A 24,362-nucleotide genomic window follows, 5' to 3' on the forward strand; every position below is an offset into this window, starting at 1 on the left:
GGCGCCGGCGCGGCTACGGGGCGCAAGGAGGGACACCTTCGTTGGCGCATGCGCAGTGGGCGGTGCGCCCCGCGGCCCCTCCCCTCTCAGGTCCCGCCCACGGGGGCCCAGCTCCTCCCCTCCCTTCTTGGGGTTGTGCCAGTGTTCCTGGAAAAATGTTTATTTGTGAAACAAAGCGCGGGCGGGACTATTTCTTCTTCTTCTTGGGCACCTTGAGTTTGCCCTCCATCAACCCCTGGGCTTGCTTCTTGATCTCGGCCCGCGAAAGGATGTAGCTGTGGTCCATGTGGGCAAACTGGAAGCTTTCTGCACGGAGCGGGGGAGGTTCGCGGCGTGCTCCCGCATCCCGTCCCCAGGTGCTTGCTTGATCCAGTATGGCTCGGCTGCCGGGCACAGGCTGCCCCGTCCCGACTGACCCAGCCTTAGACACGCAGGGGTCGGGCGCCCTTCCAGCCACCGCTCCCCGCTCCGAGTCCCCAGACCCGGGGACCAGGCGAGCAGGGCCTGCCGGAGCCGCCCACACTGGCCAGTCCTCCGCAGCGGTCCTGCTCCGCTTTGCTGCAGAAGCCCCAGCGAAGGCTCTGGTCTGGCCTTCCCTGCGACCCCTGTCATGTGTGCCCCTCCTCCCAGCATAGTCAGTCTCAAATTGTTTCGATGGCTTTAGCCTCTGCAAGTCATCACCAAGTCATCTCCACTGATTGAAACCCTTCTGGGTCCCTGTCGCCCTCACTGTCCCTCCAGGATGTCGTGGTCAAATGGAGTAGGTGCCGTCTCCGCCCTCTGCAGCTCAGACTTGTGACTGTTCTGGCTGTGGCCCCGGGTTCCTTCCCTATGACCTCACCTATCATGTCCTCCTCCAGGTCCTCAAAGGCGATCCTGGTGTTGTATCTCTCCTTTAGCATCGAGGATTCCAGGGCATCCTTCACCTTGGTGCTGATCTGCAGGGCCATGTCCTCGTCAGTCAGCTCAGAGGGCACCGAGCTGTGTGGATGTCCCCCAGCCCAGGGCTACCTCCTCGGTCCTGGACAGCGCCTGCAGTCCATCAGCCAGGTATGTGAGCTTTCTCTCGCAGCAGGCCAGTTTGCCGTGCACATCAAAGATGTCAGAGGGCATTGGTTCTTTCTGCAGGCGGGAGGCACAGTCTGATCTCCCCTCTGGTTCAATCCAGGGACCCTGTGAGTGCCGGCTCCTCCCCACTCAGTCAGTACCTGGCTGCCAGGCACGGTGATGCCAATGAGCTGGATGTAGAGGTTATCTATGCCTGTCTGGACGGTCAGCAGCAGCTGCTGGCTCTTGGTCATGTTGCTGTGGGCCAGCTGGAGCCTTGCCTCCTCCTCTTTCAGCATGTTGCTCATCTTTTCCTCAATGGACTTAAAGCTTCGGGGGACGAGGGGACACAGGGATGAAGGCGGCACAGCTGCCAGGGCCCAGGGAGGGGTAGGAGGCCAGGTCCTGAGCCGGGTGCTGTGCGAGCCCAGAGGCTCCAGCTCAGGTGCAGGCAGATGGGTCCCTTGGCTCCTGCAGAGATGCCCAGCTTTGATGGTGGTGAGCTCCCATGTGGTGCCAAGGGGTGCCCGGGGGGCCGGCAGCCTGGGAGCTGTGTACCTGATGGAGCTGGGTGTCTGGCCGAACTTGAGCAGCGCCTCCTCGAGCTGCAGCTTCTTTATCAGGGCCCCCAGCTGCGCCCGCTGGTCCTCACAGTCTTCCATTCGCAGCTGCAGGTTCTCCTCGGTGTTCTTCTGGGCCAGGAAGCGGCCAGCGATGTCCTAGGCAGAGAGAAGCAGTGGGGGTCAGAAGGCGGTGGGGGCCAGGGCCTGTGCGGCTGTCTGTACAGGGGCTCAGTGTTGTTGACCACTGCCCAGTATGTGGATTGGGAGGGGCCAACCACAGCTCCCCCCATTACTGGGGACTGAACTCATGGCCTTCACACTGAGTTATACCCGTTGCTTTATTTTTTATTTTGACAAAGGGTCTTGCTAAGTTGCTAAGTTGCCCAGGCTGGGCTCAAACTTGTGGTCTTCCTGCCTCAGCCTCCCAGAGAGCTGGGATCACAGGTGTGGCCAACACACCTGGTGGCACAGTGCCTGATGTGTGTCATGGTCTGCGACCATGGGCAGAGCATAAAAACCCCACCTGCGGCCATGGGGACCAAGCATCGGCTTGAGTCACTCGACCTGGGATGGACAAGTTCCAGTAAAGGCCATGGATGGGAGTTTAAGGCCCAAATAACAATAAACCTGGGAGGGTTAAAGTAAAAAGGGCCTGGTGAGAGGCAGCTGCTCACTGTGGCTGCCTGGCTGGGCAGGCCTGGGGTTGCAGGAAGAAGCCACACCCTTAGCATTTGGGTCCTCAGGTCTGGTGCTCCTCCCCGCCTGGGAGCAGCCAGCTGAGGTGCACCCAGGGGCTAAACTTCCTGTGTCCTTTTCATCCCTGCCCCACCCCTGGCCAGAGCAGGAGCCTCACCCAGAGGTGGGAGCACTGTACAGCAGACTTGACCCTGTCCACCAGGGCAGTCACAGTGGCCTGGTATTGGGTGTCCATTTCAGAGGCCTCTTTTCTCTTCACTGGGCAGAGGGGAGAGGAAGTGGCAGTCAGCACTCGGGGATCACCATCGGACACCTCTCCACACTTGCAGCCATGGAGGAGGCCACCGAAGAGCTGGGCACCCTGGGTCACCTGCCCCGGGGCTGCTACCTCCTTAGCTGGGGGAATCCCAGGGCAGAGGACGAGGACAGCATGGCACTGGGCTGCCCTAGGAGTCACTGGCGAGGCCTGGGGCCACAGACGGCCTCTCTGCAGCCACTCAGCCATGGGCTCTCAGCCTCCGCAGGGGCAGTGGGGGACAGTCTCCCCCACCCTGGTGGCCACAGGGTGCAGCTGTCCTCATGGTGGCCTGACGACGGGGTCCCAGCCAGGGCCAAGCTCTAGAGACCCAGGCTGGGGACAGGCCGAGGGCTGAAACTCACTCAGGAAGTCTGTACTCATACTGCTCTTGGGGAAGTCCAGGTCCCTGTGGCCCTGATGGAGAGAGAGGGTGAGGCCAGGGTGAGCAAGCGCTGGACAGGAGGGGCCTCCCCCTGGCCTCAGTGGCCTGAGGCGCACCCGGCAGAGCTTCTCGCTGGCCTCCTTGGTGTGGATCTTGTCGATGAGCTGCTTATGCTGGGTGAGCCGGTTCTCCCGTGCCCTGCGTTCCTTGATGAAGGTCACTTCCCCTTGCCTCATGTTCCTCTGGAAACACAGGGATGTCACAGAGGTGCTGGCTCACCAAGGCCCCTCCTGGTCTTAAAGCTGTGGTCAACTTTCAGTCCTATCTTACTAGATTGTGGAATGGGGTCTGAGGCTCTGGCCACGCCCTTCTGCCCACAATGCTCATGCCCCACTGTCCCCCTGGGGGTTCCTCTCTGCCTGTGACCAGGGGCTCCACTGGCACAAGCCCATGACCTTGTTCTGGAGCCCTGGCTTTTTGCTGCCCTCCAGTCCCCTTCCTGAAGGTGCCTGCTGGCCTGCTCCACTTCAAACCCGTGAAGTGGACTGGACACCTTAAAAACAGACTCAGGCCCAGCCCTGAGGCCTGTTCACTTCCAGCTCACCCTGCTTTGGTCCTGGACGCTGCTCTCTCCCGAGCCATTCCCAGCCCCAGCACTCAGTGGGTGACTCCTCTGCTCTCTCCACTTCCAGCCACCCTACTCCAGCACTGCCTGCCCCAAGTGGCCAGCATTGGGCCCTCCAGCCCTGCAGCCAGAGCTCGCCATTTTGAAGCTCGACTCTGATCGTCCTCCTCCATCTTCCAAATCAGAGGACCCTGCTGTCCCACCTCGACTGCTATTCCTCTGCATCCTTTTCTGCTCCAGCCACGTGAACCTCTGTGCTCCAAGTGCCTTTTGGTCCCCTCTCTTCCCCAGCACCTGACCTCAGCTGAGCCAGCCCGAGCCCTGTGATATTTCTTCAGCAAGGTCTGCAGTCCCCCAGCACGTCACAGGGATCACAGCACATGGCTCAGAGGGGACCCTGTGGCCAGACAGGTCCGGAAGAGCTCGTGGTGGGGGCTCAGCCTGAGCCCGAGCTCACCTTGACCTGGTCCGTAATCATCACGGCGTCTTGGGACAGGACCGTCATGTCAGACGCCTCCGCGCTGGAGCTGACCACCCGGTTCTGCAGCTTGCCCAGCACCACAGGGTACCCTGCCAGCACCTGCTTGGGCAAAGCAGGTGGGCATGGAGCCGCGGCAGCCACGTGCCAGCCTCTCTGACCCCTTGCAATTGTCTTGTGGGCCCTGCACCGAGTGGACTCTGCCCTCCATGCCTCACCCCACATGAGCCCCAAGGACTGTGATGGGTCTGGCCAGGCATAGGGCAGATGACAGGGTGGCCTGGTGGTGCCAGCCCGGGTGTCCCTCCCATGGCCCAGCCAACAGCCCAGAGGCTTACCCCACCCCACACCCAGTGCTGGAACTTGAACCCATGGCCTTCACACTGAGCTACATCCCCAGCCATTTTTAAGTTTTTCTGTTTTGAGACAGGGTCTTGTTAAGTTGCTAACTTGCCAAGGCTAGGCTTGGAACTTGTAACCCTCCTGCCTCAGCCTCCCAGAGTATCTCGCCTTGCTAGGGACAAAAGAGGTTGTGATGAAATTAGTATTCTACCCCGGCAAAGCTGACCCTGAAACTCAGGATTTAACCAGGGGAGCTTTGGACTGCTGTGGGCTCAGATGTGGGCTTGGCATCAGGGAATCAGAGGTCGAGGCCGAGGGCACTTGTGACTGGCCAGCTGTGACCTGGGGAGGCCCCTACCCTGGCTGAGCGCCCCACCTGTAGAAAGGTGATCCCGGCCTTTTCAGAAAGTTGCCGTCAGATCAGCGGAGACTCTGAACAGAGCGTTGAGCGCAGGGCCAGATGTGTGTGACTTGGCTGTTAGTATCTTGTGGTTAATAACTACAAATGCTGAGTCCTCGCCAGGTTTTTGTAAAACGTGGATGACCAGGGGATTTCTAAGTGTGTGTACTCTGAAGAGGAGGTGCCAGCTCTGGCACACACCAGGAGAAGGAGGCGTGGAGAGGGTACAGGTCAGAGGTGAGGTGGCTCGAGGGCCAGGGGCCTCCAGGGACCAGGGTCTACTGGGTTCTGCCTGGCTCCTCCACAGGGGCTGGGGAGGGCAGCGGGCCGGGTGCCCAGCAGACCCTGAAGTTGTGGGAGGGGCTGTCCTGCACCAGGGTGTTGTGGCCGCAAAACACCATGTGCTTTTTGGGATTTGCAAAAATGCAGCTTGTCTTTTGTGTGTGGTACTGGGGATCGAACCCAAAGAGCTCGCTACCACTGAGTTACACCCTCAGCCCCCTTTTTATTCTTTGAGAGAGGGTCTCCATGAATCGCCCAGGTGGGTCTGGGACTTGTGGTCTTCCTGCCTCGGCCTCCCAAAGTGCTGGGATGACAGGCCTGCCCAGCACACCCTGCTAAAAATGCAGTCTTCAGAGTTCCCACGTGCTTCTCTGGGAGCCTGGAGGAGGGCGGCAGGCCTGGGGTGGCCTGCGGGGAAGCTCCCAGGAGCGCTGCCTGACACCCTGGAGCAGGAGGGCCACACCTTCTTCAGGTACTCCAGGAGGTCCACGTACAGCAGGCGGATGTTCTGGCTGGTGGTGATCTTGATGTTCGTCTTTTCGATGCTGTTCTCCAGCTGGCGGATGACCTGGGGCGCGCGCGGAGGCCTCAGAGCACTTGGGGACGTCACCGACGCAGGCATGCAGAGACGGCCCCGCCCCCTTGGGGCAGCCCCCCCACCGTGTCCCCGGCCCCTGAAGCCCATAGGCCTCTGCCTCCCTCGAGAGCCCCGCCCTATGCCGTGGCCCCTCCCCCGCAGAGCCCAGCTCCTCGCCTGGCTCCGTCCCACCTGCAGCAGCCGCGCCTCCTCCTTGGTGGCCTCGGGCTGGCTTCGCAGGCGCGTAAGCTCCAGCTGCAAGCTCTCCAGCCGCTCTCCACGCCGCCGCACCGAGTGGATCAGCGCGTTGTGCACGTTCACGCGGTCGAAGACGTACTTGCGCAGCTTCTCCCGCGCCACCTGGTGGGGCGTGCTTGGGTGATCGAGCGGTGCCGCGGGCCTGGGCGGGACGCCAGGCTCCCCTTGCGGACCCCCAGCACCCTCGGCCACCTCCGCGTCGCCGTCGAGCGGTACCTCCATAGTGCTGCGGCCGTGCGCTAGCCTCAGGGGCACGTCCTTCCCGCAGGCCTTGGCGATGGCGCGCTGGTCGTACTGCGGGAGGCACGCAGTCAGCCGGGCGCCTCCCCGGGGGCGCTTCTACCCCAGGCAGGAGCCCCGCTCCTGGAGCCACTGCAGCAGAGCGGGGGCGGGCTGGGGGTCCGGGGAGCAGGGCCCCGGGTCCCCGAGCGGGCGCCCAGCTGCAGGGAGCCCAGCGTGCTCCTGGCCCGGGGAGATGGGGTCTGCGCGCGCCCCTTCCGCGTGCCGCCGCTTCCCGGCTGCGGGAAGGGCGGGGCTTGGGCACCTTCTTGGCCGAAGCCCACTCGTGGGCCCCTCGGCGGATGTTGCTGCGCAGTAGGCCCAGCGTCGCCTTGTTCTGCGCCGTCTTCTCCTTCATCCCCTGGGTCTGGAGCGCCCGACATTGCTCTGTGGGCAGTGGGAGGAGGCAGGGTGACCGAGTTGTGGGTCCAGGGCCTGGCCCTGTGTGGGAGGCCAGGAGGACCGGCTTCAGCTCCCGCTTCTCCTTCACTTTGCCTGAAGCAGGCGTGCACCCTACTGCTCTCCAGGGCTCTCAGTGGAGGGGATTAGGGCAGGGGAGTGAGGCCTAGGTGGCCCCTTCCTTGCCCCTTCAGCCCTGGAGCCTGTTGCTCTGGTGACCACACATCCTTTCAAAGCTCCTCCGCCGTACAGCCCCCTTCCCGGGGCCGTCCCTGGGCTGGGCGTGGGGAGTAGGATGGCCAGTGTCCTGGTGTTGAGCCTGAAAAACTTGCGTCAGGAGCCCCTGATCGGGGTGGCCGGGGCGAGGTCCCCAGCATGAGGCTCACCCTGGAGCCGAGTGATGGTCTTCAGCTCCTGTACTTGTCCCTCCGTGTTTGCCTCCTTGTGCACCTTCATGGTGGCCCGCAGGATCCCTGGGGAGGCCCTGTGCACCCCTCACCTTCCCTGTGGGCTGCCTGCTCCTCAGAACAGGTTGTCCCTAGAATTTTGGCCCATTGTGATGGACCGGGTTCTCAAGGCCAGGAACCCTGGATTCCGGCCCCTGTGGCCTCAGGGTCGCTCTGGCTGTTTGCTCGTGGAGTGGGCCATGTCGTGGCCTCAAGCTGCACAGGAGCTCTGCTGGGACCTGGGCCCCTCTCCTTGGCAGAGGTGATGGCTCCGCGTGGGACCCTGCACCGTCCGCATCCCCTCCCCTGCCCCACCAGTTCCACAGAGCACTGGGAGGAGCCTCCCCAATAGGTCTTTGTTTGTAGGCCTTTATTTCAGAGTCTGCACCCTGGGTGACCAGGCTGACACCCACAGTGCCACAGCTGGACGTCTCTTTCCACTCTTTCTGCTGACCTTGTCCTGCCTGCCGGGCCTCACAGCCCTCTGCATTCTAACCCCAGGAGGGGAAGATTTGGGCTCCACAGGGCACCCTGACCTGCTTTGGGTGTCCTGCCACGCCGCTGTGACGGCACCAGGGACAGACCAGGCTGGTTAAGGCCTCTTCCTTCCGACCGCAGAGGCTGGCTTTCCCGTGTCCCCGAGGCGGCACCCCGAAACCTCATTTACCCTCAGTTGCCTCCAAACAGCCACATTCCGCCTTGTGGGTTGGGACCTGGGGCCACCACCAGACCTCGGTGCACACTGCCAGACGTGGACACGCTCCTCCCCCGTCATTTCCCAGGCAGTCAGAACCCGAGTGCACGCCTGCCACCTCAGGCCCTGCCCTCAAGGGACTGGAAGGACCTGCTGTGGGCACGGTCTGCCCACCTCCCTTAGCTCTTGGGGATCCAGCTGGGTGCCTGGCCGAGCAGAGCCTACCTGCTGACCCCCAGTACTGGCTCCCCTTTCTCCCTCACATATAGATGCCCAGGGTTTTAATGGGATGACACATGGCAGTACAGACGAAGGCTGCCTTCCTGGAAGTCTTTACAGTAAATGTGTGATGGGGCCTAGTTTTGGCTCACAGTGTATAAGCAGGAATGGTGGCCGAACTGCCCTCCTCCTCCTTTATTCTTCCTATTAAATGGCATGAAGACAACAATGGTTGGGCTGCTGCAGCCAAGTGCAACCATGAGGTGGATTTGGTGTGGGCCCCAGCACAGTGAGTCACAGACTCAGAGGAGACGGGTCCCTGACTGGGTGATACCCCTGGCCGACTGCTGCGGTTTGATCGTGGTCTGCTCTCTATGCTGGGGAGTCTTAATTTCCACTGGGAGGCATTAAAGTGGAAACTTACTGTGTCGGTGTTCAGGAGTGGGAGGAGGTGAGGGTTTGATAAGGGCCCACTATTAAATGCTAGAGGCTTTATAAAGAGAGAGGGGTTGGAAGACAGACACACGTGTGCTGTCTCTGGACATGTGATGCCCGTGCCACCTCCAGACTGCCAGCAAGGTGGCCATCGCCAGCTGGGTTGGTGGCACATGTCTATAATCTCAGCACTTGGGAGGCTGAGGCAGGAGGATCTCTGTGTGTTTGAGGCCAGGCTGGCCTACATGGTGAGTTCAAGGCCAGCCTGAACTACATAGTGAGACCCTGTCTCAAAAAAACCCAAAAAAACAAAAGCAAAAAGTAAAAGGCAGCAGCTATCATCAGATATAGCCCTGGACCGTGGACCAGAACCTCCAGGCAAAGTGAAGCCCTTTCCTCGATAACTCGCCCAGTCTGTTGTGTGCTGTTGGCAACAGAAAGCAGACTATCAAAACTTGAACTCCAGCATGCTTGAGCTGCCGGTATCACGGGCCTACGTTCTTGCCTTTCAGAGGATGTCCCTCTGAATGATGGGCAAGGCCAGGCTGAGTGTGGAGCTGAGGGTGGCCCTTCAGTGCCCCTGGGACGCCAGGGTGTGGACAGCCTCTGGTCCTCCTCTGGGGCTGGATGCTGTGGGTGTGGCCCACTCAGGGCCTGCCTGTGGTAGAGCTCTGCTGGTCACTGTCCAGGAGAGGGGGGGATCTGGGAGAGAAGCAGGTGGGTGTGGCCCCCATAACTCTGGGAGCCAGAGCCAGGTTCTGCCTGCCGCAGCCCTCTGCTCTGCCCCTCAGCCCCGTGGGTCAGACAGAGCCCCCCACCCGACCCCCTGTGGTCTCGCACAGCCTCCAGGCCCAGCAGGGATGTCCAACTCTGGGCTTCCCCTTCGGGAACCCCCCTGTACCTCCTGTGGATCAGCTGATGGTCATAAAGGTGATACCTGATCTCTTACCTCCTTGGTTGTTTCTCAACTGCTTTGGAGCTCAGGTGGGAAGCAAGACAAGCTGTTTATTACCTGACACCTCCAGCACCAGCTATGTCCTTGGGCTTGCTGGGGAGGAGAGAGGGGGCGGCCACAGTGCCTGAGAGGGTGCACAGTCGTGTCCACCATCCACAGGCTGCTGCCTCCACAATATGTGCAGCAGGACACAATCCTCTAGGGCTCCAGTGCTGACCCTAGGAGAATCCCCTGCCCCAGCCCTGCCAGGCCTTTCTGAGCCAACCTGGGCAGGTCCAGGCTGTGGGCAGCAGCAGCAACAGCGGGTGTTAGGCCTGGCTGTGTGTGACGTGGTCTGGAGTCTGGAGTGCTGAGGACTGTGCTCCTGGACTCCGCACCCAAATCTGCTCCCTGGCTGCAGCTCTCCTATCGGGGCTGACCTATAAGAGGAGAAGGGAGACAGCTGGAACCATGTCCATGCCTGCTTAGGGTCCCTGCACTCAAAAACTGGGGCCCATATCAAGGACAGCAGGCTTGGGACCCGTTAGCTGATGTGGGGTGCGGGTCTTGGGGGGATTACTCCTGGGTGCCCAGTTCCTTGCTCTTTCCTCTGGGTCACCCCAGCCCCGTGCTGTGCCCACTCCCACTGCAGCCCTCCAGGATGACAGGCAGGGGGAGGGTCCTGTCCAGCTTGCCACTTAGATCCGCTGGGCTTGACTGCCACAAACTCCAGGTGCTGGGGCCTCAGCATTCTCATCTCACTGCTCCCCAGGCCCCCTCACCTGTGCCCATGTCTTTGGGGAGCTGCCCTGTCTCCAGAAAGAGCCAGAGGTTGCTGCATTTCTGCGACTCCACTCTGGTCACCTTGTAGCTGGCCACAGAGCCTGCAACTGGGAACCAGGAAGCAGGAGGCTAAGGCCACTGCTTCTTGGGTGAGGCTGGGTACAGGCTATTTATAGCAGTCATGACAGATGGGCTTGGGCAGGGCTCCCACGGAAATGGCAGCCCCACACCAGAGGCAGGGCGCCCCCCATCCTCGGCAGAAACCCACCCCGAAGACCAGGCCAGGGCCGGGCACCCGCCCTGGAGAACCCACCCATGGCCACCAGGATGCTCCACTGCATCGGGTAGGGAAACTTTCTCTGGATGAGAGTCTGCAGGCCGAAGGTCCCGGCGGTGCCTGCAGAGAGCCAAGGTGCCCAGGTTAGCCTGCCGCAGGGCTGGCGGGGACCGCCGGGGTGCCCTGCGTGCACCTGCGGGTGAGCGGGCGGGCAGGCGGGGGACCCGGCACCACCTGCTGGGGAGCGAGGGTGAGACAGGAGGGCGCGTTCTCCGTCCCAGGACTCCTGCAAGAGCCTACCTGCCAGGAAGGTGAGCACGCCCTTCATGAAGGCGTTGGACTGGCACGCGGCGTACTCCTCGAGTCCCTAGGATGGGGGCCAAGGCTCAGTGCCCGTCCCGCCTCCCTCCCCGGCCTCCTGTCCCTCTCGGTGACAGGTGACGGTGACAGCCTGGGCTGGACGCGTTCCACTTCCCCAACCCCCTCAAGATGTGGCAAGAGGGCCCGCTCGCTCCTTCTCCCTGCTCAGGCCAGCTGAGGCCCCGGCCCCTCGTCCTAGGGTGGCCTTCTCACCGGGTGCTTGGCGGCTACAGCATCGTCCACACGGGACAAGCCCAGGTTCACCATGGCTGGCCGGGGCGGAGCGCGCTTGCGCAGGAGGGGGCAGAGAGGGGCGGGGCCTGAGCCTGGGCGTGGCCCAAGGCGGGGGGGGGGCTGGAGGAGAGGGGCGTGGCTAGGGAGGGCGGGGCCTGGCTATGTGGCGGCCCAGGCCCGGGGGCGGAGCTTGGAGGGCAGGCTCACGTAAAGCAGCGTCAGCGTGGGCCGAGCGGCGCGGGCGTGGCGCTTTGCCGTCTTTTTTTTTTTTTGGTACCGGGGATTGAACTTGCGCTTGCACAGCAGGCGGCCAAACCACTGAGCTAAAACCCCGGCTTGCAGTCTTATTTGTACGGATGGGGTCTTGTTTCCGGACTGCGGTCAAGTACTGAGTTTCTTGAAAGGGTTCGCGGAGTTGTGAGGTTAAAATTAATGTTTAGCAAAGCAGTTCCAAAACCACTGTTAAGCCCATTTATGGTGCCAGTTCTGTGCTGGGAGCTGGAGGTTCACGGAAAAGTCACGCCCTGCCCTCACTGAGCCGGCTGGTTGCCCTGGGTCAGCAGAGCCGGTGAGCCACAGGTGTCCAGCCCACGCTGCTGAGCCCTGCCCCGACCCTGCCTGCACCTGCTGCCCCCTCCCTCGTGGGCCCTTCTCCTGGCCCAGCTGCACCCTCCCTGCAGGACCCCCTTTGACCCCAAGGCCCCTCTCAAGCTGGGTGAATGGTGAGCGAGGGTGGGGAGTCCTTGATCTACTTACTACCTGTGGGTTCCTTGCCTTGTGCTCACTTGCTTGGCCTGGGGTATGTTTTTGCCACCCTGCTACCCAGAGCTGCTGGGCTGCACCCCAGGCCTCGCCCTCTGGCCTTTCTTGGGGAGGGGGTGCCTTGTCTCCTGGGAGTGATGGGCACACGTCTCAGTTTCCCTGTGCCTGAGGCGAGGGACATGTCCGATGTCTGCCGGTCAGATTTCCTCTGCTCAGCAGCCAGGCCACTGTACAGGGCTCCTAGGCTGTTCTCCTGCACTGCCTGGCTCTCAGCCTGTGCCCAGCGCTGGCCACCCTGCCTGCGGTCCCCGTGGAGCTGTGGTGGTAGAGGAGGCTGCTGGTTGGGGGCAGGGTGTGTGCAGGGCTGTGGGGGGCCGAGCTGGGCTCCCCTCTTCCTCCTATCCCTATCCCTCCTATTCCTATGGGTCTGGAAGTGGTCCATGGAAGGACCCAGCTGCCTCCCCCTTGTGCTCTGTGAAGAGGCCACAGTGGTTTTGGTGGCCTCTGGTTTGGGCTTCGAGCCTGGGCTCTCCCTCGACCTGTCTCCTGGCCCGGGCCCCACATGTGCTTCTCTGTCTTTGTTTGTTTGGGTTTTTTGTTTGTTTTTTGAGACAAGGTCTCACTGCGTAGTCCAGGCTGGCCTTGGACTCACTATGTAGCCCAGGTTGGCCTCAAATTCTCAGCAATCCTCCTGCCTTAGCCTCCCAAGTGCTGGGATCACAGGCCTGTGCCAGTATGCCTGGCTTCTCTGGTCTTTGTTGATGCTGAGTTCACTGTGGGCCTCGAATGCTGGCTCAAGTGCTGTATGGAGCCCAGGAGTGAGGGTAAGGGGCGGGGTGAGGCACCACAGACAGCACCCTGGTGTCTGTGGCTTTATGGGACCCCTCCCAGCAGTGTCCCCTTGTGGCCTGGCCTGGGGGCCTGTCCTCTGCAGCTTAGGCTGCCTGGATCTTTGTAGGAGCAGGAACCTTGTAGGAGTAGCTGTGTCCCCGGCCCGACAGCCAGCTGATGCCACTGGCATAGCTGTTGTGGCCCCAGGCAGGCAGCACTCTTGGACACAGATGCACAGTTCTTCAAGACGCTCCTGTGGTTGTCCTGCTCCCGGGTCTTGGACCACAGAGCCCCATGCTTTGACCAGGGGTCTTCTGGACAGAGCCTCACCATCAGCTTGCAGGGCCTGGGCAGAGCGCTGCTGGGCATGGGCAGCTTGCAGGGCCCATATGTGTCCCCAGTGAGGGCCCAAGCTTCCTAGGGGATCTGCCTGCAGTGCTCCAGCACCAGCTCATACTTCTGCTCTCTGGACATTTGGAACAAGCTGTACTTGGCGTAGGGGTCACCTTGAAAATCCCTCAGATCAACCAGAGCTCCTGGCACCCTGGCCCTGTGGGTGGGAAGGAGGGAGGGCTGAGCCCAGGCTGGCAGAGGGCAGGGTCTGGGAGGGTAACCTGCCCCGCTTGATGGGAAGCACGGGCTGGCCAGGTGCTGCAGCCTCACCTCCAGCTGTGAGCAGCTGCAGGTTGGTATTGCCCATCCAGAACTCTGTGCCCTGATTGGGAAAGGCTCTTTTGTAGGAGTCCTAGTTCCAGAAGAAGTCTGAAGAGCTGTCCTCTTGTCACTGGAAAAGCCACGGGGCAGCGGGATGGCCTGTGGCCATGAGCCTGGGCCCAGGAGCAGGGACTCAGGGGCCAAGTCCACACCCTGCCCACTTTCTCCTGAAGAGGAGGAGGTGTCAAGAAGGCGGATGGTGCAGCTGGTCAGGACATTGCCCCAGCTAGCACATCCTCAGCTCTGGGCCCTGAGAGCCAAGCAGCCAAGTATGACCCCTGTGTGGCCACAGCCTGGCCTCCAGTCGGCAGTCATGTGGATGAGCCAAGAGGCGCTCACTGGTCTGGCACAGTGTATCCTCAGCTCCTTCTCCCCGAGGCAGGAGACAGGGGTCTGGCCTTCACGGAGGGTGTTTTCAAGGCCCACCAGGGCATAGCAGGAAGCAGCCTTCCTCCCTTATAATCACGGTGTACACACATAGTTAGTGCCAAGCTGTAGGCTTGGCACCACTGAGAAGCACAACTGTCCTGCTTGAGGACCCCATCCCAGCCCAGGGGCATGCACACATGGCCCTCAGGTGCCACCCTGGGGCCACTGATGGGCTGCACCTGGCACCCAAGGACGTGTGTCCACCTGCTTGTCCTGAGCCTCCCCACTGGCCTCCTGAGAATATAGCAGGTGTGTGGTGCCCTTGCCCCATGCCAGGCCCTGGTAGCTCGCCCTGTGTTGGTGCTGTGAGGCCCTGACTGGCAGGGTGGTGTGGTTTAGCCACGTACTCTCCCAGACCGACAGGCCGCCCTCCAGTCTTCGCTGTCCGTTCAGTTCCGTCCAGGCCCACAGCTCCCAGTGCGCATGTGTGGGGTGCAGGCAGTGCCCGGTGAGCATGACCACGGGTCATGCCCGGTGCTGGGCCCAGGTGATGGGCGAGGAGCATGCCAGGGAGCAGGAGGCACTGAGAGACGCAGGGTGAGGAAGGAGCAGAGGGCTTCTGGGCGAAGGTGTCAGACACCGGGCTGCGGCTGGGTTTACTGCACTGCCTTGGGCACGTGAGGCAGGTTTTAGACAGAGGTGAGCCAGATATGCGCTTTATGGGGTTCATTCCGGCCGCTGCCGGGAGGCTGGACTTTGCAGAGGGTGGCGGGAGGCCTGTGAGGGAAGGATGGTCTTTATGGAGGCCCTGGGTGGAGGATCTTCCAACCAGACTGCTCTGACAGGGTGCGTCTGCCCCTGCCGAGAGGCTGCCCGGGCGCTGTGGACTGCCTGCGGGCTGCAGTGGCCGTGCCCCGGCCCTTGTCGTCCTGGTTCTCTTTCCCGAGGCTCAGCCCGAGTCAGGTCCTGGGAGGTTGTGGCCTCCGGATGCTGTAGCGCCTGTGGGACCCGTGACCTCTCAGCTGTGGGGCTGTCACGTGACCCACCTTCCTCAGAGGCTGCTGCACCTCGCAGCCTTTGGGTCTTCTGGGATCTAAACCCAGGAGATGGCATTCCGGGGGAGGATTTTGCCATCTGCACGAGTGTGTGCACACACACGCACAGTGGGGCAGACAGTGCTCGGCTACAGCATTTCCCCATCCTCGGGATCTTTTCCTGACACCTTGGATCACCTGGAAAAGGTTTTTTCCTTACTTACATCCCCAAGATGAAGTCTGCTTTACAAACTAGCCAGTTTAAGAGATTAACAGCCGATAATAACACAGAACAGCTGTAACTGTGCTGCCATTTGTCTAATACTCCTGGGTCCATTATTCAGTAAGGTTACTGGGACCCACCTCTGCCACCAGAGAAGTCGCCTACAAGTGGCTATTTGTCAGCATGGATGCTGGACCAAGGGACGACTCAGTCCTGCGTGGGACGGGGTGGGGCTTCATTATGCTTCTCAGAACGGTACACAATTTAAAACGTATAAACTTTTTATTTCTGAAAATTTCCTTTAATATCAGCCAGGCTGACTTTGGGTCACTGAACTTCCAAAAGCAAAACAGCACACATGGCAATTCCTTCAGACCCGGCTAGTCTCCTCCTAGGAATCTTCCCCAAAGAGCTAAAGACATTGCATTACAGTGATCTGTGCACACCCATATTTATAGCAGCACAGCTCATAATAGCTAAATCTTGGAAGTGGCCTGTATGTCCATGAAGAGATGAACAGATGAAGAAAAAGTGGTATTTACACACAATGGAGAACTACTCTGCCATAAAGGAGGATAAACGAGTCATTTGTAGGAAAATAGATGCAGCTTGAGACCACAGTGTTAAGTGAAACAAATCAGACACACAAGCTTGAATATTACATGGTTTCTCTTATATGAGAAACCCAAAGTATAAATGAAGACCAAAATAAAGGGTCATAAGAAACGGGGAACTAGATTGTCATGGCTGGGTCTAGAGGTCCCTCCAGGGCCTCATGTGGTCATAGGTGGGGCTTTTTCAGAGTGGCTGGACCTAGAGAGTGACTGCTTTGTGTTGCGATGCTAGGCTCTAGGGCACTAGGATTAAGGGCGCTAGGACTACCTGCCCTAAGTAGTCTGGATAAGATAAAAGGAGCAGAAAGATGCTGTTAAGTTGCTTTGCTACCTTTGATCTGCCATGGACTGTTTTCCCTCTGCCATGTGCCACCCTGCCTTGGAGCCAGCTGACTATGGACTGAAACCTCCACAAACTGAGCTAAATAAACCTTTCCCCTTTTAACTCTGGGTGTCGAGTATTTTGTCTCAGCAACAAGAAAAATAACTAAGATCCAGATCTTTTGCAAATGTTAAGGGGTCCAAGAGGTGGAGGGGCAGGGGAGGAGAAGGGGACATAAAAAGAATTATGTGTCATGTCCATCACCAACTTCCCACGAGGAATGTAGCCATGATGTACTCCGAAGTGTACTAATAACAAGAAAAAGAGAAGAAAGACAGCACAAGTAGATGCTTCAAGAGCCTGGAGATAGCTGGATTCACCCTCTTCGCTGTACAGCTGTGCTCGTCTGCCCAGGGGCCCCACTGCCAAAGCAGACAGCGGCCCATCGCCACTGAGCTCCCCACACCCCTCTGCTCTCGGCCCCTGGGACCCATGAGCTGTGCCCTGTCCTAGGCTTGGCCTGTTCTAGCTCAGGTAAAAGGAGTCACAGGGAGCGTGGACTTTCTAGACTGGCTCCTTCCCCTTGGCCGGATGCAGGGATGGGGTGGGCCGTGTTGCCATGGGGACCGGGCGTCTGCTCCTCTTTGGTCCTGAGCAGCTCTGCCTCACATGTCCCCCTCCACCCACAGGAGGAGGGCATTTGGTTGCTTCAAGGTTCTGGCGATTGCGACTCTATGGGTGTGGCGGCGCACACTCATAATCCTAGCACTCTGAGAGGCTGAGGCAGGAGGACTGCAAGTTCAAGCCCAGTCTGGGAAAATTAGACTCCCCCTTTCTCTCTCAAAAATAGAGGGCACTGGGGATATAACTCAGTGCAAAGAGCCTGTGTTCAGTCCTCAGCACTGCCAACAAAATAAATAAACGGAGTCAACATCAACAGCCACGCACAGGATTGGCGTAATCTGGCTTTGTTTCTTTCAGGAAAATCTTGCTGAGGAGGCGGCTCTGCTGATGAGTGGCCCTGGGCCGGGGTCTGTCTCCTTCCCACAGCCTGAGTTCCAGCCGCTCCTCAGGCGCCAGTTCCCAGGACCCAGTGTTTATTTTAAAAACATTGGATGCTCTGTAGGGAGTGTGATTGGGCCTCAAAACGGCCTCAATCTGCTGTCCCTGTGACTAATGATGCACTCTTTCCGGGCCGACCCCCATCTGGTCATCTCCTTTCTTGGCAGAAAGGCTTTGCGGACCTCTCGCTCCTCGTGCGTGCGTGCGTGCGTGCGTGCGTGCGTGCGTGTGTGTGTGTGTGTGTGTGTGTGTGTGTGACTGGGCTGCTCACGCCTCGTGGCTGAGCCTTGAGGGGCCTTCAGAGATCCCGACTCTGTTCTTCATCGGGTGTTTTGTGGCCGTCTCCCTGCCACTGCCTTCTATCCTGTGAATCAGCGCGTGGCAGGGACCCTCGGGAACAGCACCTCAGGACCCCATGGGGACAGGAGCTGAAGCACTCCTTCCTCCCTTTCGCTGAGGGCTGAGGGGTCCTTCTCCGACTCAGTTCCTGTCCTCTCTGGGGGACTGGAGGTGTTGGCCTCCCGACAGCCCTCAGGCATGCATCCAGAGGGTCTAGGTGGTGTGCCTCCAGGCCAGGGCCTGGGGTGCTCAGCGTGGACCCGGAGGTCACAGGGAGCCCTTCCTGGCTCCAGCTCCACTGGCCCTGGCGCCTCCTTGGCGTCCTTTCCCCCTGTACAATTACGGAACTGGTGATAAGGCCACTGTGATACCATAATCCGCCCCAGTGCCGCCAGCCCCCCGTCCCAGGTGCATTTGCAGGAAGCCAGCTGGCAGCTGGGGAGTGGGTGTCTGGAGGGGGTGCCCAGGCTCCCACAGCTGGGCTGGCAAGGCTCTGGCCCCGGACGGGGTTCGGAGGCCTGACCCATGGGGACCCCGTCCCTGAGTCGGGGGTCAGAAGAATGGAGTGTTGCTGGGTACCCCAGACCCAGGTAGGGGCCTGCCGACCAGAGCAGACCCAACCCTGGCTATTGCCAGCAGCACCTTGAGACCCTGGACCCCCAGCCCCAGCCGGAGTGCGGACAGAGGCATTCAGGCATGAGTCCTGAAGGCAGGACAAGGCCTCTGCCGTGCTCAGTGGCCAGCTGGCCCCAGCATGGGGAACATGCCTGGCAGGTTTGGGAACTCCTTAGCTGGCATGTCAGGTGAGAAGCTGTCTGTCTGCAGCCCTCCAGGAAATGACCCCTGGGACCAGAGGGGACACTTAAGTGATTGTGCCACACAATGGACAAAGGGGGATTGGTGTTTCCAAAGCACTTTCTGTAGGCTTCCCAAATGGCTCCTCCCACCAGCCTGGCTGGGCTGGGCTATAAAACTGGGGTCCTGGGCTTGGGGACTGAGGATGCTAGTGCTGGGAAGGCGTGGGCATGAGGCCAGAGCATTTGAGCCTGGTGCTGCTCTGGGTGTCTGTGGGTGGGGCAGAGGTACTGGTACAGCCTGACTTTGATGCCAAAAAGGTACTGGGCCCCTGAGCTGCACCCAGTGGGTGCAGGCTGGGCTCCTGTGGTAAACCCCGTGGGTGAGGAGAGGAATGTACAGTCCAGCAGCCCCTTTGTGCTCTGCCTGGGAATGTTGTGAACCTAATGTCCCTCTGGTCTGGAATTGGCCTGGGCAATGGGGACTCCTGTCCACCCTGTCTAAGAGCTCACCTGTGACTCTGGGCAATTCCCTACTTCTCTGGCCCTTGGCTTGTCCCTGGCCCTGGCTCGGGAGGTCCAACTGTCCAGCCTGGCGGTCAATGAGCTGTCCCCGCAGTTCTCTGGCCTCTGGCATGTGGTCTCCATGGTGTCCGACTGCAAGGTCTTCCTGGAAAATAAGGACCACCTGCTGATGTCCACCAGAGACGTCAATGCCACGGCGAGGGGCGACCTGAGCGTGCACATCGAGGTCCCCCGGTGAGCAGCAGGGCCTGGGGGGCAGGGGAGGAGCCTGCCGGGCAGGCAGTGACGGGTCTTGCACCCCAGGGCGGATGGCTGCAATCAGATGGACGTCCAGTATCTGAAGGTGGGCTCTGAGGGGCACTTCAAGGTCCCAGGTAGGTCTTGCGCGCTGGGAGGTGGGCCAAGGCGGGAGCGGTGGGGCTGGCGCGGGGGTCGGTGACCCTGCCCGTGGCCCCACTCGATCGCCTCCACAGCCCTGGGCTATCTGGACGTGCGCGTGGCGGATGTGGACTACAGCTCCTTCGCGGTGGTCTACATCTACAAGGAGCTGCAGGGGGCGCTCAGCACCATGGTGCAGCTCTACAGTGAGCTCTGCCCTGCCCACCCGAGCCCCCCCCCCAAGTCCGGGTTTCTAGGCCCCAGGCCCCGCCCGACCCCGAGATCCCGCCCACCCACGCTGGTCCCTAAAGGCCCCGCCCATGCAGCTCTGCCCCCCACCCACAAGGCCACACCCACGGCGGGGGGCCGCCCGGGCCTGGCAGGGACCCGGGTGCAGGCCCCTCTGCGCCCTGGATGCCGAGGGCTGTCGGGAGCGGCCTGATGCGCCGGCCTTCTGCATCGTCCCCAGCTGGGGTGGGTGTGGACCCTCCCTCCCTTGCCTCAACCCTCAGCTGAGGCGATTTCTACCTGGCTTTTCCGGCTCCCCACGGTAGGGAGGATCGGGTGAGGGCTGGGAGAGGGGACAGCGGGAAGGAGGCCCAGGGGACGGGGTCTGGGAGGAGAGGCCTCTGGCTGCCCCCACTACACAGCCTGCCCAGCTAGGCTGCCAGGCTGTCCGCCCCAGGGGAGCGAAGTGACCCTGCTTCCGTCTCACCTGGGCCCCGTCGTGACCCCGAGACCTGCGGGGTTCACTGTGGCCCCACTCTGCCCCAGGCCGCACCCAGGACGCGACCTGTCAGGCGCTGAGGGCGTTCCAGGACTTCTACCGGACGGTGGGGCTCCAGGACGACTTGGTGGTTAGGCTGCCGCAGTCAGGTGCCCCGCCCCGCCCACCGCCTCTGCCCCGCCCCTCTCCCCGCCCCTCGCCTTCCCAGAGCGGCGTGTGGGCGGCCCCTCCTGGCCTGCAGAGTCTCTGCCCGCGGGGAGGGGCACTGTCGGGCCGGCCCGTCTCAGGACCTCTCCTCCCACAGATGCGTGCTCCCCGGGGCAGAGGGGCACGCAGGCGCCCCCGGGGTCCAGCCCTAGCCCCACCCAGGGTGAGGACCCGGTGAGTTCTCCAGGTTCTCCCTGGGCTGCCCTGGCTCCTTGCTCCTCCTTGTTCCCCCTGAGATCGCTGTGTAGATCCCATCCCCAGGTCTGCAGGGAGGACCCCTGGCCTCGGGCCTCACCTTAGACACCTCCTGTCCCGGGAACCCTGCTCTGATTCCGGGGCTAGAGACCCACGCACTGGGCGGCCTAAAAAAGACCCAAGTTCTCTCCCAGTGCTGGGGGCCAAGAGCTCAATCTAGGAGCCTGCAGGGTTGATCTTGGGCGGCTCTTCGAACCCCTGCCGGGCCTGTTCCTCTACCCATAGCTCCCTGTCCCAGGCAGTGTCATGTGGTCCCTGCCCGTCATCTGGCCTCTGCCCCTTGTGGCCTGCATGCAAGTTCCCCTCTCCTCTTAAGGTTGCCATCGCTGGATTAGGTCCACCCTAAGTCCAGGGTGATCCTGTCTCGAGACCCGTAACCAGTGACATCTACAAAGACCCCATTTCCAGATGAGGTCCTGTTCAGAGCTTCTGGGAGAATGAAGTTTGGGGGACACTCTTCAGCTCACTGCACCCCAGGCTCCCTCCCCAGGGCCTCACAGGGTGGAGCTACCACCTCATTCCCTGCCTACCACAGGGCTAGGTCTTGGGAGCCTTGGGGGCCCCAATACTGGTGAAACTTGGGGATCAGACACCAGAAAACCATGGGGTCCTTTGCCCAAGTCCACTGCCAGGAATGTGGGCACCCACATAAGCTGAGTCCTGCATGGCCCACGACATGACCAGCATCTAAGGCCTTTGCAGCCTGGCCAGGGCTGGCCTGACAGAGAGCAGTGCAGGGCTGCACAGTGGGTGGGCATTCCTTCAGATCTGGCCTTTGTCCTTATCCTGGGGACTTCTGAGCTTTACTCTGCTCTGGCCTCCTTCTCTCTTGGGCTGTTTATCTCTGTGGCAGGGACACAGGGTTGGAACAAGTCTTGGGGCAGTTACCTCTCCCGCCGTCATGAGGTGGCTTTGGGAATATTTGCCAGGGCGTGGGTCAGTGTCACATAGCCCTGGGGTCGGTATACTTGTCACTTTGGTCGCTTCATGAAAGTGACAGGGCCCTGTGATGACCCCACCCAACCAGCAACAGTGAGGGTGTCCACGTTTGCAGAAGTCTGAGTGCAGAATGGGTCTCCTTGGCCTGGTGGGGTGGCCTTGGAGGCAGTGCTGGCTTGTGGGAGGCAGCAGGGTGGACACAGTGGCTGTGCCTCTCCTGTGCAGGACAACTCTGGAGCATCAAACCTCACCACCCGAGGAGCTCATTGAGACCTGCCGCCCCTGGGGACCACTTTGGGCCGCCCCTCATCCTCCTGCCTCCCCCGTCCCAACCAATAAACAGATTCTGCAGCCTCACAGATTCGCACCTCTTTGGGGATGGCCTTGGGGAGGGTGCAGTGGCCCCTGTCTTGACCCCGGCTCTCCTGGGGAGACTGAGGCAGGGGGTAGGAGGGAAGAGGATTTGGCTACTTGGGATCCGCTGACCAAGGGGGTGGGAGCCGGTGGTCAGGCTCACAGTGCCTGCAGGGAACCTGAGGTGCCCCAAGGAGGCGCCCCTTACCAGTGGGGCTCTGCTGGGCGCACGTGAGCCGGGGGCTGAGGTGGGCAGAGTGGCAGGGGCTATCAGTGCACCGTGTGTGGGCTTTGGCTTCACCACTGCTGGGATCTGGGCACGTGGTTTAAGGCTCCAGGAGCCACAGGAAAGGGATTGAGCCCAGCGCACGCCCTGGCCTCACCCTGCTGGCCAGCCGTGTGTTTCCCGGCCGAGCCCTGGACGCACACCGCCATCCCATCTTTCCTCCTCAGCGCTGGGATGCAGAGGCACAGAAAGGCTGAGCAGGTTGTTGGAGGTCCATGGCCAGTTCAAGCCCAGGGATCAGGCTCTGACGTGCGGGTTTATGCTGTCTCAGGACATGAGATGTGGGTGGTCCTCTCCCCGAAGCTGTGCCCCAGTTCTGCGGATAGTTCCAGTACCCACACTTCAAAGGGCCAGGTGTGGGGGTGCAGGAAGCTGCTGGGGGTTCTGGTCCATTGCTCCTCAGCGTCTGTGCCCTCCTAGGGCAGGAGCGGAAGCAATCAGATGCCCTGGCACCCAGACAACCAGCTGCCCACATGCCACTTCCAGACCCCTGCCAGGCCCTGTCCCTGCAGCCCCTGCGGCCAGGGTCAGTCTGTCCCGTTACCCCTTCCCAGCTCTTTGGGGGGCCCCCCCGGTCCCCAGTGTGACAGCTAGCTCTGGCCTGGCCTGACTTGTTCCCCACCCCACAGCAGCTGAGTCCCTGCCCTTGAGCAGGCCAGGCCCAAGGTGGGAAGGCTGCCCCCCCAGGACCGGGTCCTGCACACTCTGCTATGGGAGGCTGGTGAGCTGGAGCCCTGGACCCAAGGTGACCACGGCCTCATGGCACCAGTGCCAGAGCCTCCCAGCCACTGGGAGGAGGGGCCCACAGCCACACTTGGCCTCTTTCCCTTTCATTTGGAGGGAGCGGGAATGGGAAGATAGAAGGAGAATGTTCTTTATTTTTTCAGTTTATTTCCATAGGGCTTCTAAAAAATATGTGTCACAGATAAAGTTGTTTTTGAAAATAAAAAGTTTGCCTTAAAAAGAAAAATCTGTGGCCTGACCATAGCCAAAGTGATCTCGCTGGACAGAGTGTGGGGGTCAGAGTGTGGGGTAGAGGTGGTCCCGGGAGTGCAGGGCATCAGGGAGGGGTCCAGGCAGGACCTGTCACCGTCCAGAAATTCAGCACTGTTACTTGTGGGGAAACTGGGGTAGAGCAGCCTGCCTGTGTCACGCTGCAGGTGGCAGGGCCAGGGCTGTTGCCTGGAGGCCTGAGTTCCTTCTCTTGGGGTCTGTCACGCCTCCCAGTAAGGGACAGAGTGGGGACCAGGGCGTGGGCTCCCCTGCATTTCTATCTTTGCTGGTCCCCGAATCACACAGCTGGTCCTGGGGTCGCCAGAAAGTGCAGTGATGTTGCTTCTGGGGAGCCCGCTGGGAGGAGGGGAGAACCGAGGCCAGCCAGGGGGCTGTGGCCCGGTGCGCTCCGGCTGCAGGAGGCTGCAGGTCAGGGCTGAGCCCGGCCCTCACGGTGGGCCCTGGTGGACAGGAGAGCCACGGCCTCTGTCCCCTGCAGTGGATGGGGCCGCCTCCCATTCCCCCGATGGCCGCATGGCAGTGTCCACCTCTGTCCTCACGCTGTGGCCTCTGCCAACTCGGGGTCGTGAGTGTCACTGGCCAGGTGGCCCTCATGCAGGAACACTGGGCGTCTCAGGGCAGGTGGTGGCCAGGGTGACCAGGGCGCCTCTCCGGGTGGCTGCACATGCCGGCCTGCTCTCCAGTATAAACCCCGGCAGGCACTGTGGGCGAGGGGATCCGGGCGCGATGTTGGGCAGGCTGCTGAGCGCCATCCTGGGCGTCCTCGGGGTGCTGCCCGCCGGGTGGGCCCTGGAGGTCTTGGACCAGCAGAAGGTGATTTCTTCTTGTCCAGGGCTCACGCTGCCTTGGGGGGTCCTGGCCACTCCAGTGTCCTTCCCTCCCACCCTGGCCAGCGGGCTCGCTGCTCAGGGACCCAGGGCCTCAGGGGTCCAAGGTGCCATGTGGGTGGCAGAGTCCTCAGCTAGGCCCCTCTGCGGGGTTTCTCAGGGCTGGGGTCCTGCGAGGTCCCCCCCACCTTGGATGGGTGGGTCCCCGAGATGTTTCCAGTCTGCTTCTCCTCCTTCCGGAGTGCTCTTTGACAGCTCCGAGGGGATGGAGCTGGGGCAGCAGATTCAAGGGTTCTAGTGAAGTCCTGGGGTCAGGCAGATCCTGACATGGAGTTGGGCCTGGCCTGGAGAGGCCGCAGAGCAGGACCACCAGGCCAGGCTCGGACTGTGACACCCTAGCCTCTTGCCCTGGTGGTTTTCACACTATTCTCTGTTGGGTCCTCCTCCTGCCCTGCCAGAAAGCAGCAGAGTTCAGCTTCCTGGGCAGAGAAGGGCACTGCCGTCCGATCGCCTAAGGGTGACACAGGTGGAGAAGTAGCTTCTGGGACTTCTCTTTTTTGAGCCAGGGTCTCACTGTGTCACTCAGGCTGCCCTTGAACTTGAAGGGATCCTCCTTCCTCAGCCTCCTGAGTGCTGGGATTACAGGTGTGCGCCACCACACCTGGCAACTTCCGGGACATCTTGCTGCCTTGTTGCCAAGACTTGTGTCCATCTGCTGGCCTCTCAGAGCCCCCAGCCCCCTGCCCAGGGGTCCCTGAGCTGCCCCCGGGGCCCAGAG

At 61.1% G+C, this 24,362-nt stretch overlaps 3 protein-coding genes and 2 long non-coding RNA genes across 12 annotated transcripts; 2 read left to right on the forward strand and 3 right to left on the reverse strand.

Annotated features, from left to right (window-relative positions):
- Positions 1 to 144: 144 nt before the first annotated feature.
- Ccdc183 (coiled-coil domain containing 183) lies at positions 145 to 7,165 on the reverse strand. Of its 6 annotated transcripts, XM_004848859.4 has the most exons (14): positions 7,013 to 7,165; positions 6,493 to 6,614; positions 6,165 to 6,242; positions 5,883 to 6,050; positions 5,577 to 5,681; positions 4,069 to 4,191; positions 3,103 to 3,228; positions 2,967 to 3,018; positions 2,464 to 2,564; positions 1,606 to 1,766; positions 1,209 to 1,377; positions 1,012 to 1,122; positions 842 to 938; positions 145 to 306 (listed from the first exon to the last, which is right to left on the reverse strand). In XM_004848859.4, exons 1-14 carry the CDS (start codon positions 7,080 to 7,082, stop codon positions 188 to 190), a joined length of 1,602 nt encoding a protein of 533 aa, XP_004848916.1. In that variant the 5' UTR covers positions 7,083 to 7,165; the 3' UTR covers positions 145 to 187. The 6 variants fall into 6 exon arrangements, with proteins under 6 accessions (XP_004848916.1, XP_087039051.1, XP_087039049.1 ...); XM_087182925.1 differs by having other exon boundaries at positions 145 to 938; XM_087182923.1 differs by having other exon boundaries at positions 145 to 938; positions 1,209 to 1,518.
- Positions 915 to 9,368, forward strand: LOC147826015 (uncharacterized). The gene is made up of 2 exons (XR_015439792.1): positions 915 to 1,050; positions 3,679 to 9,368. It is a non-coding gene; the product is annotated as an uncharacterized LOC147826015 (long non-coding RNA).
- A 37-nt stretch (positions 9,369 to 9,405) lies between these two features.
- On the reverse strand, positions 9,406 to 11,080 carry Tmem141 (transmembrane protein 141). 2 transcript variants are annotated; one of them, XR_002396484.2, is made up of 6 exons: positions 10,988 to 11,080; positions 10,715 to 10,781; positions 10,451 to 10,534; positions 10,137 to 10,244; positions 9,641 to 9,794; positions 9,406 to 9,468 (listed from the first exon to the last, which is right to left on the reverse strand). XR_002396484.2 is itself a non-coding variant. In XM_004848851.3 (5 exons), exons 1-5 carry the CDS (start codon positions 11,039 to 11,041, stop codon positions 9,781 to 9,783), a joined length of 327 nt encoding a protein of 108 aa, XP_004848908.1. In that variant the 5' UTR covers positions 11,042 to 11,080; the 3' UTR covers positions 9,406 to 9,780. The 2 variants fall into 2 exon arrangements, 1 of the variants encoding a protein (XP_004848908.1); XM_004848851.3 differs by having other exon boundaries at positions 9,406 to 9,794.
- A 4,936-nt stretch (positions 11,081 to 16,016) lies between these two features.
- Positions 16,017 to 19,854, reverse strand: LOC147826016 (uncharacterized). The gene is made up of 3 exons (XR_015439791.1): positions 19,691 to 19,854; positions 18,586 to 18,742; positions 16,017 to 16,185 (listed from the first exon to the last, which is right to left on the reverse strand). It is a non-coding gene; the product is annotated as an uncharacterized LOC147826016 (long non-coding RNA).
- On the forward strand, positions 18,696 to 21,525 carry Lcn15 (lipocalin 15). 2 transcript variants are annotated; one of them, XM_004848850.3, is made up of 6 exons: positions 18,696 to 18,831; positions 18,901 to 18,971; positions 19,071 to 19,181; positions 19,750 to 19,851; positions 20,007 to 20,083; positions 21,329 to 21,525. In XM_004848850.3, the coding sequence occupies exons 1-6, from the start codon at positions 18,719 to 18,721 to the stop codon at positions 21,371 to 21,373; spliced, it is 519 nt and encodes a 172-aa protein (XP_004848907.2). In that variant the 5' UTR covers positions 18,696 to 18,718; the 3' UTR covers positions 21,374 to 21,525. The 2 variants fall into 2 exon arrangements, with proteins under 2 accessions (XP_004848907.2, XP_087039052.1); XM_087182926.1 differs by lacking the exon at positions 20,007 to 20,083 and having other exon boundaries at positions 19,750 to 19,808.
- The last annotated feature ends 2,837 nt before the right edge of the window (positions 21,526 to 24,362 follow it).

This window comes from Heterocephalus glaber, unplaced genomic scaffold (assembly GCF_053883595.1).
Source record: "Heterocephalus glaber isolate CG9 unplaced genomic scaffold, H.glaber_assembly_v1.0 deba00001479, whole genome shotgun sequence".
NCBI lineage: Eukaryota > Metazoa > Chordata > Mammalia > Rodentia > Bathyergidae > Heterocephalus > Heterocephalus glaber.

Excerpts from the sequence above, each read along its gene's own strand:
- Ccdc183 (XM_087182921.1), bottom strand. The coding sequence starts at position 7,082 with ATGAAGGTGCACAAGGAGGCAAACACGGAGGGACAAGTACAGGAGCTG. Across the intron at positions 6,615-7,012 it reads GACCATCACTCGGCTCCAGG|AGCAATGTCGGGCGCTCCAG; the intron begins GTGAGCCTCATG and ends CACTGCCCACAG. Across the intron at positions 2,565-2,966 it reads TATGAGTACAGACTTCCTGA|TGAAGAGAAAAGAGGCCTCT; the intron begins GTGAGTTTCAGC and ends CCCTCTGCCCAG.
- Tmem141 (XM_004848851.3), bottom strand. The coding sequence starts at position 11,041 with ATGGTGAACCTGGGCTTGTCCCGTGTGGACGATGCTGTAGCCGCCAAG. Across the intron at positions 10,782-10,987 it reads CTGTAGCCGCCAAGCACCCG|GGACTCGAGGAGTACGCCGC; the intron begins GTGAGAAGGCCA and ends CCCCCATCCTAG. Across the intron at positions 10,245-10,450 it reads GAGCATCCTGGTGGCCATGG|TTGCAGGCTCTGTGGCCAGC; the intron begins GTGGGTTCTCCA and ends CCTGGTTCCCAG.
- Lcn15 (XM_004848850.3), top strand. The coding sequence starts at position 18,719 with ATGGTGTCCGACTGCAAGGTCTTCCTGGAAAATAAGGACCACCTGCTG. Across the intron at positions 18,972-19,070 it reads GGGGCACTTCAAGGTCCCAG|CCCTGGGCTATCTGGACGTG; the intron begins GTAGGTCTTGCG and ends TCGCCTCCACAG. Across the intron at positions 19,182-19,749 it reads CACCATGGTGCAGCTCTACA|GCCGCACCCAGGACGCGACC; the intron begins GTGAGCTCTGCC and ends ACTCTGCCCCAG.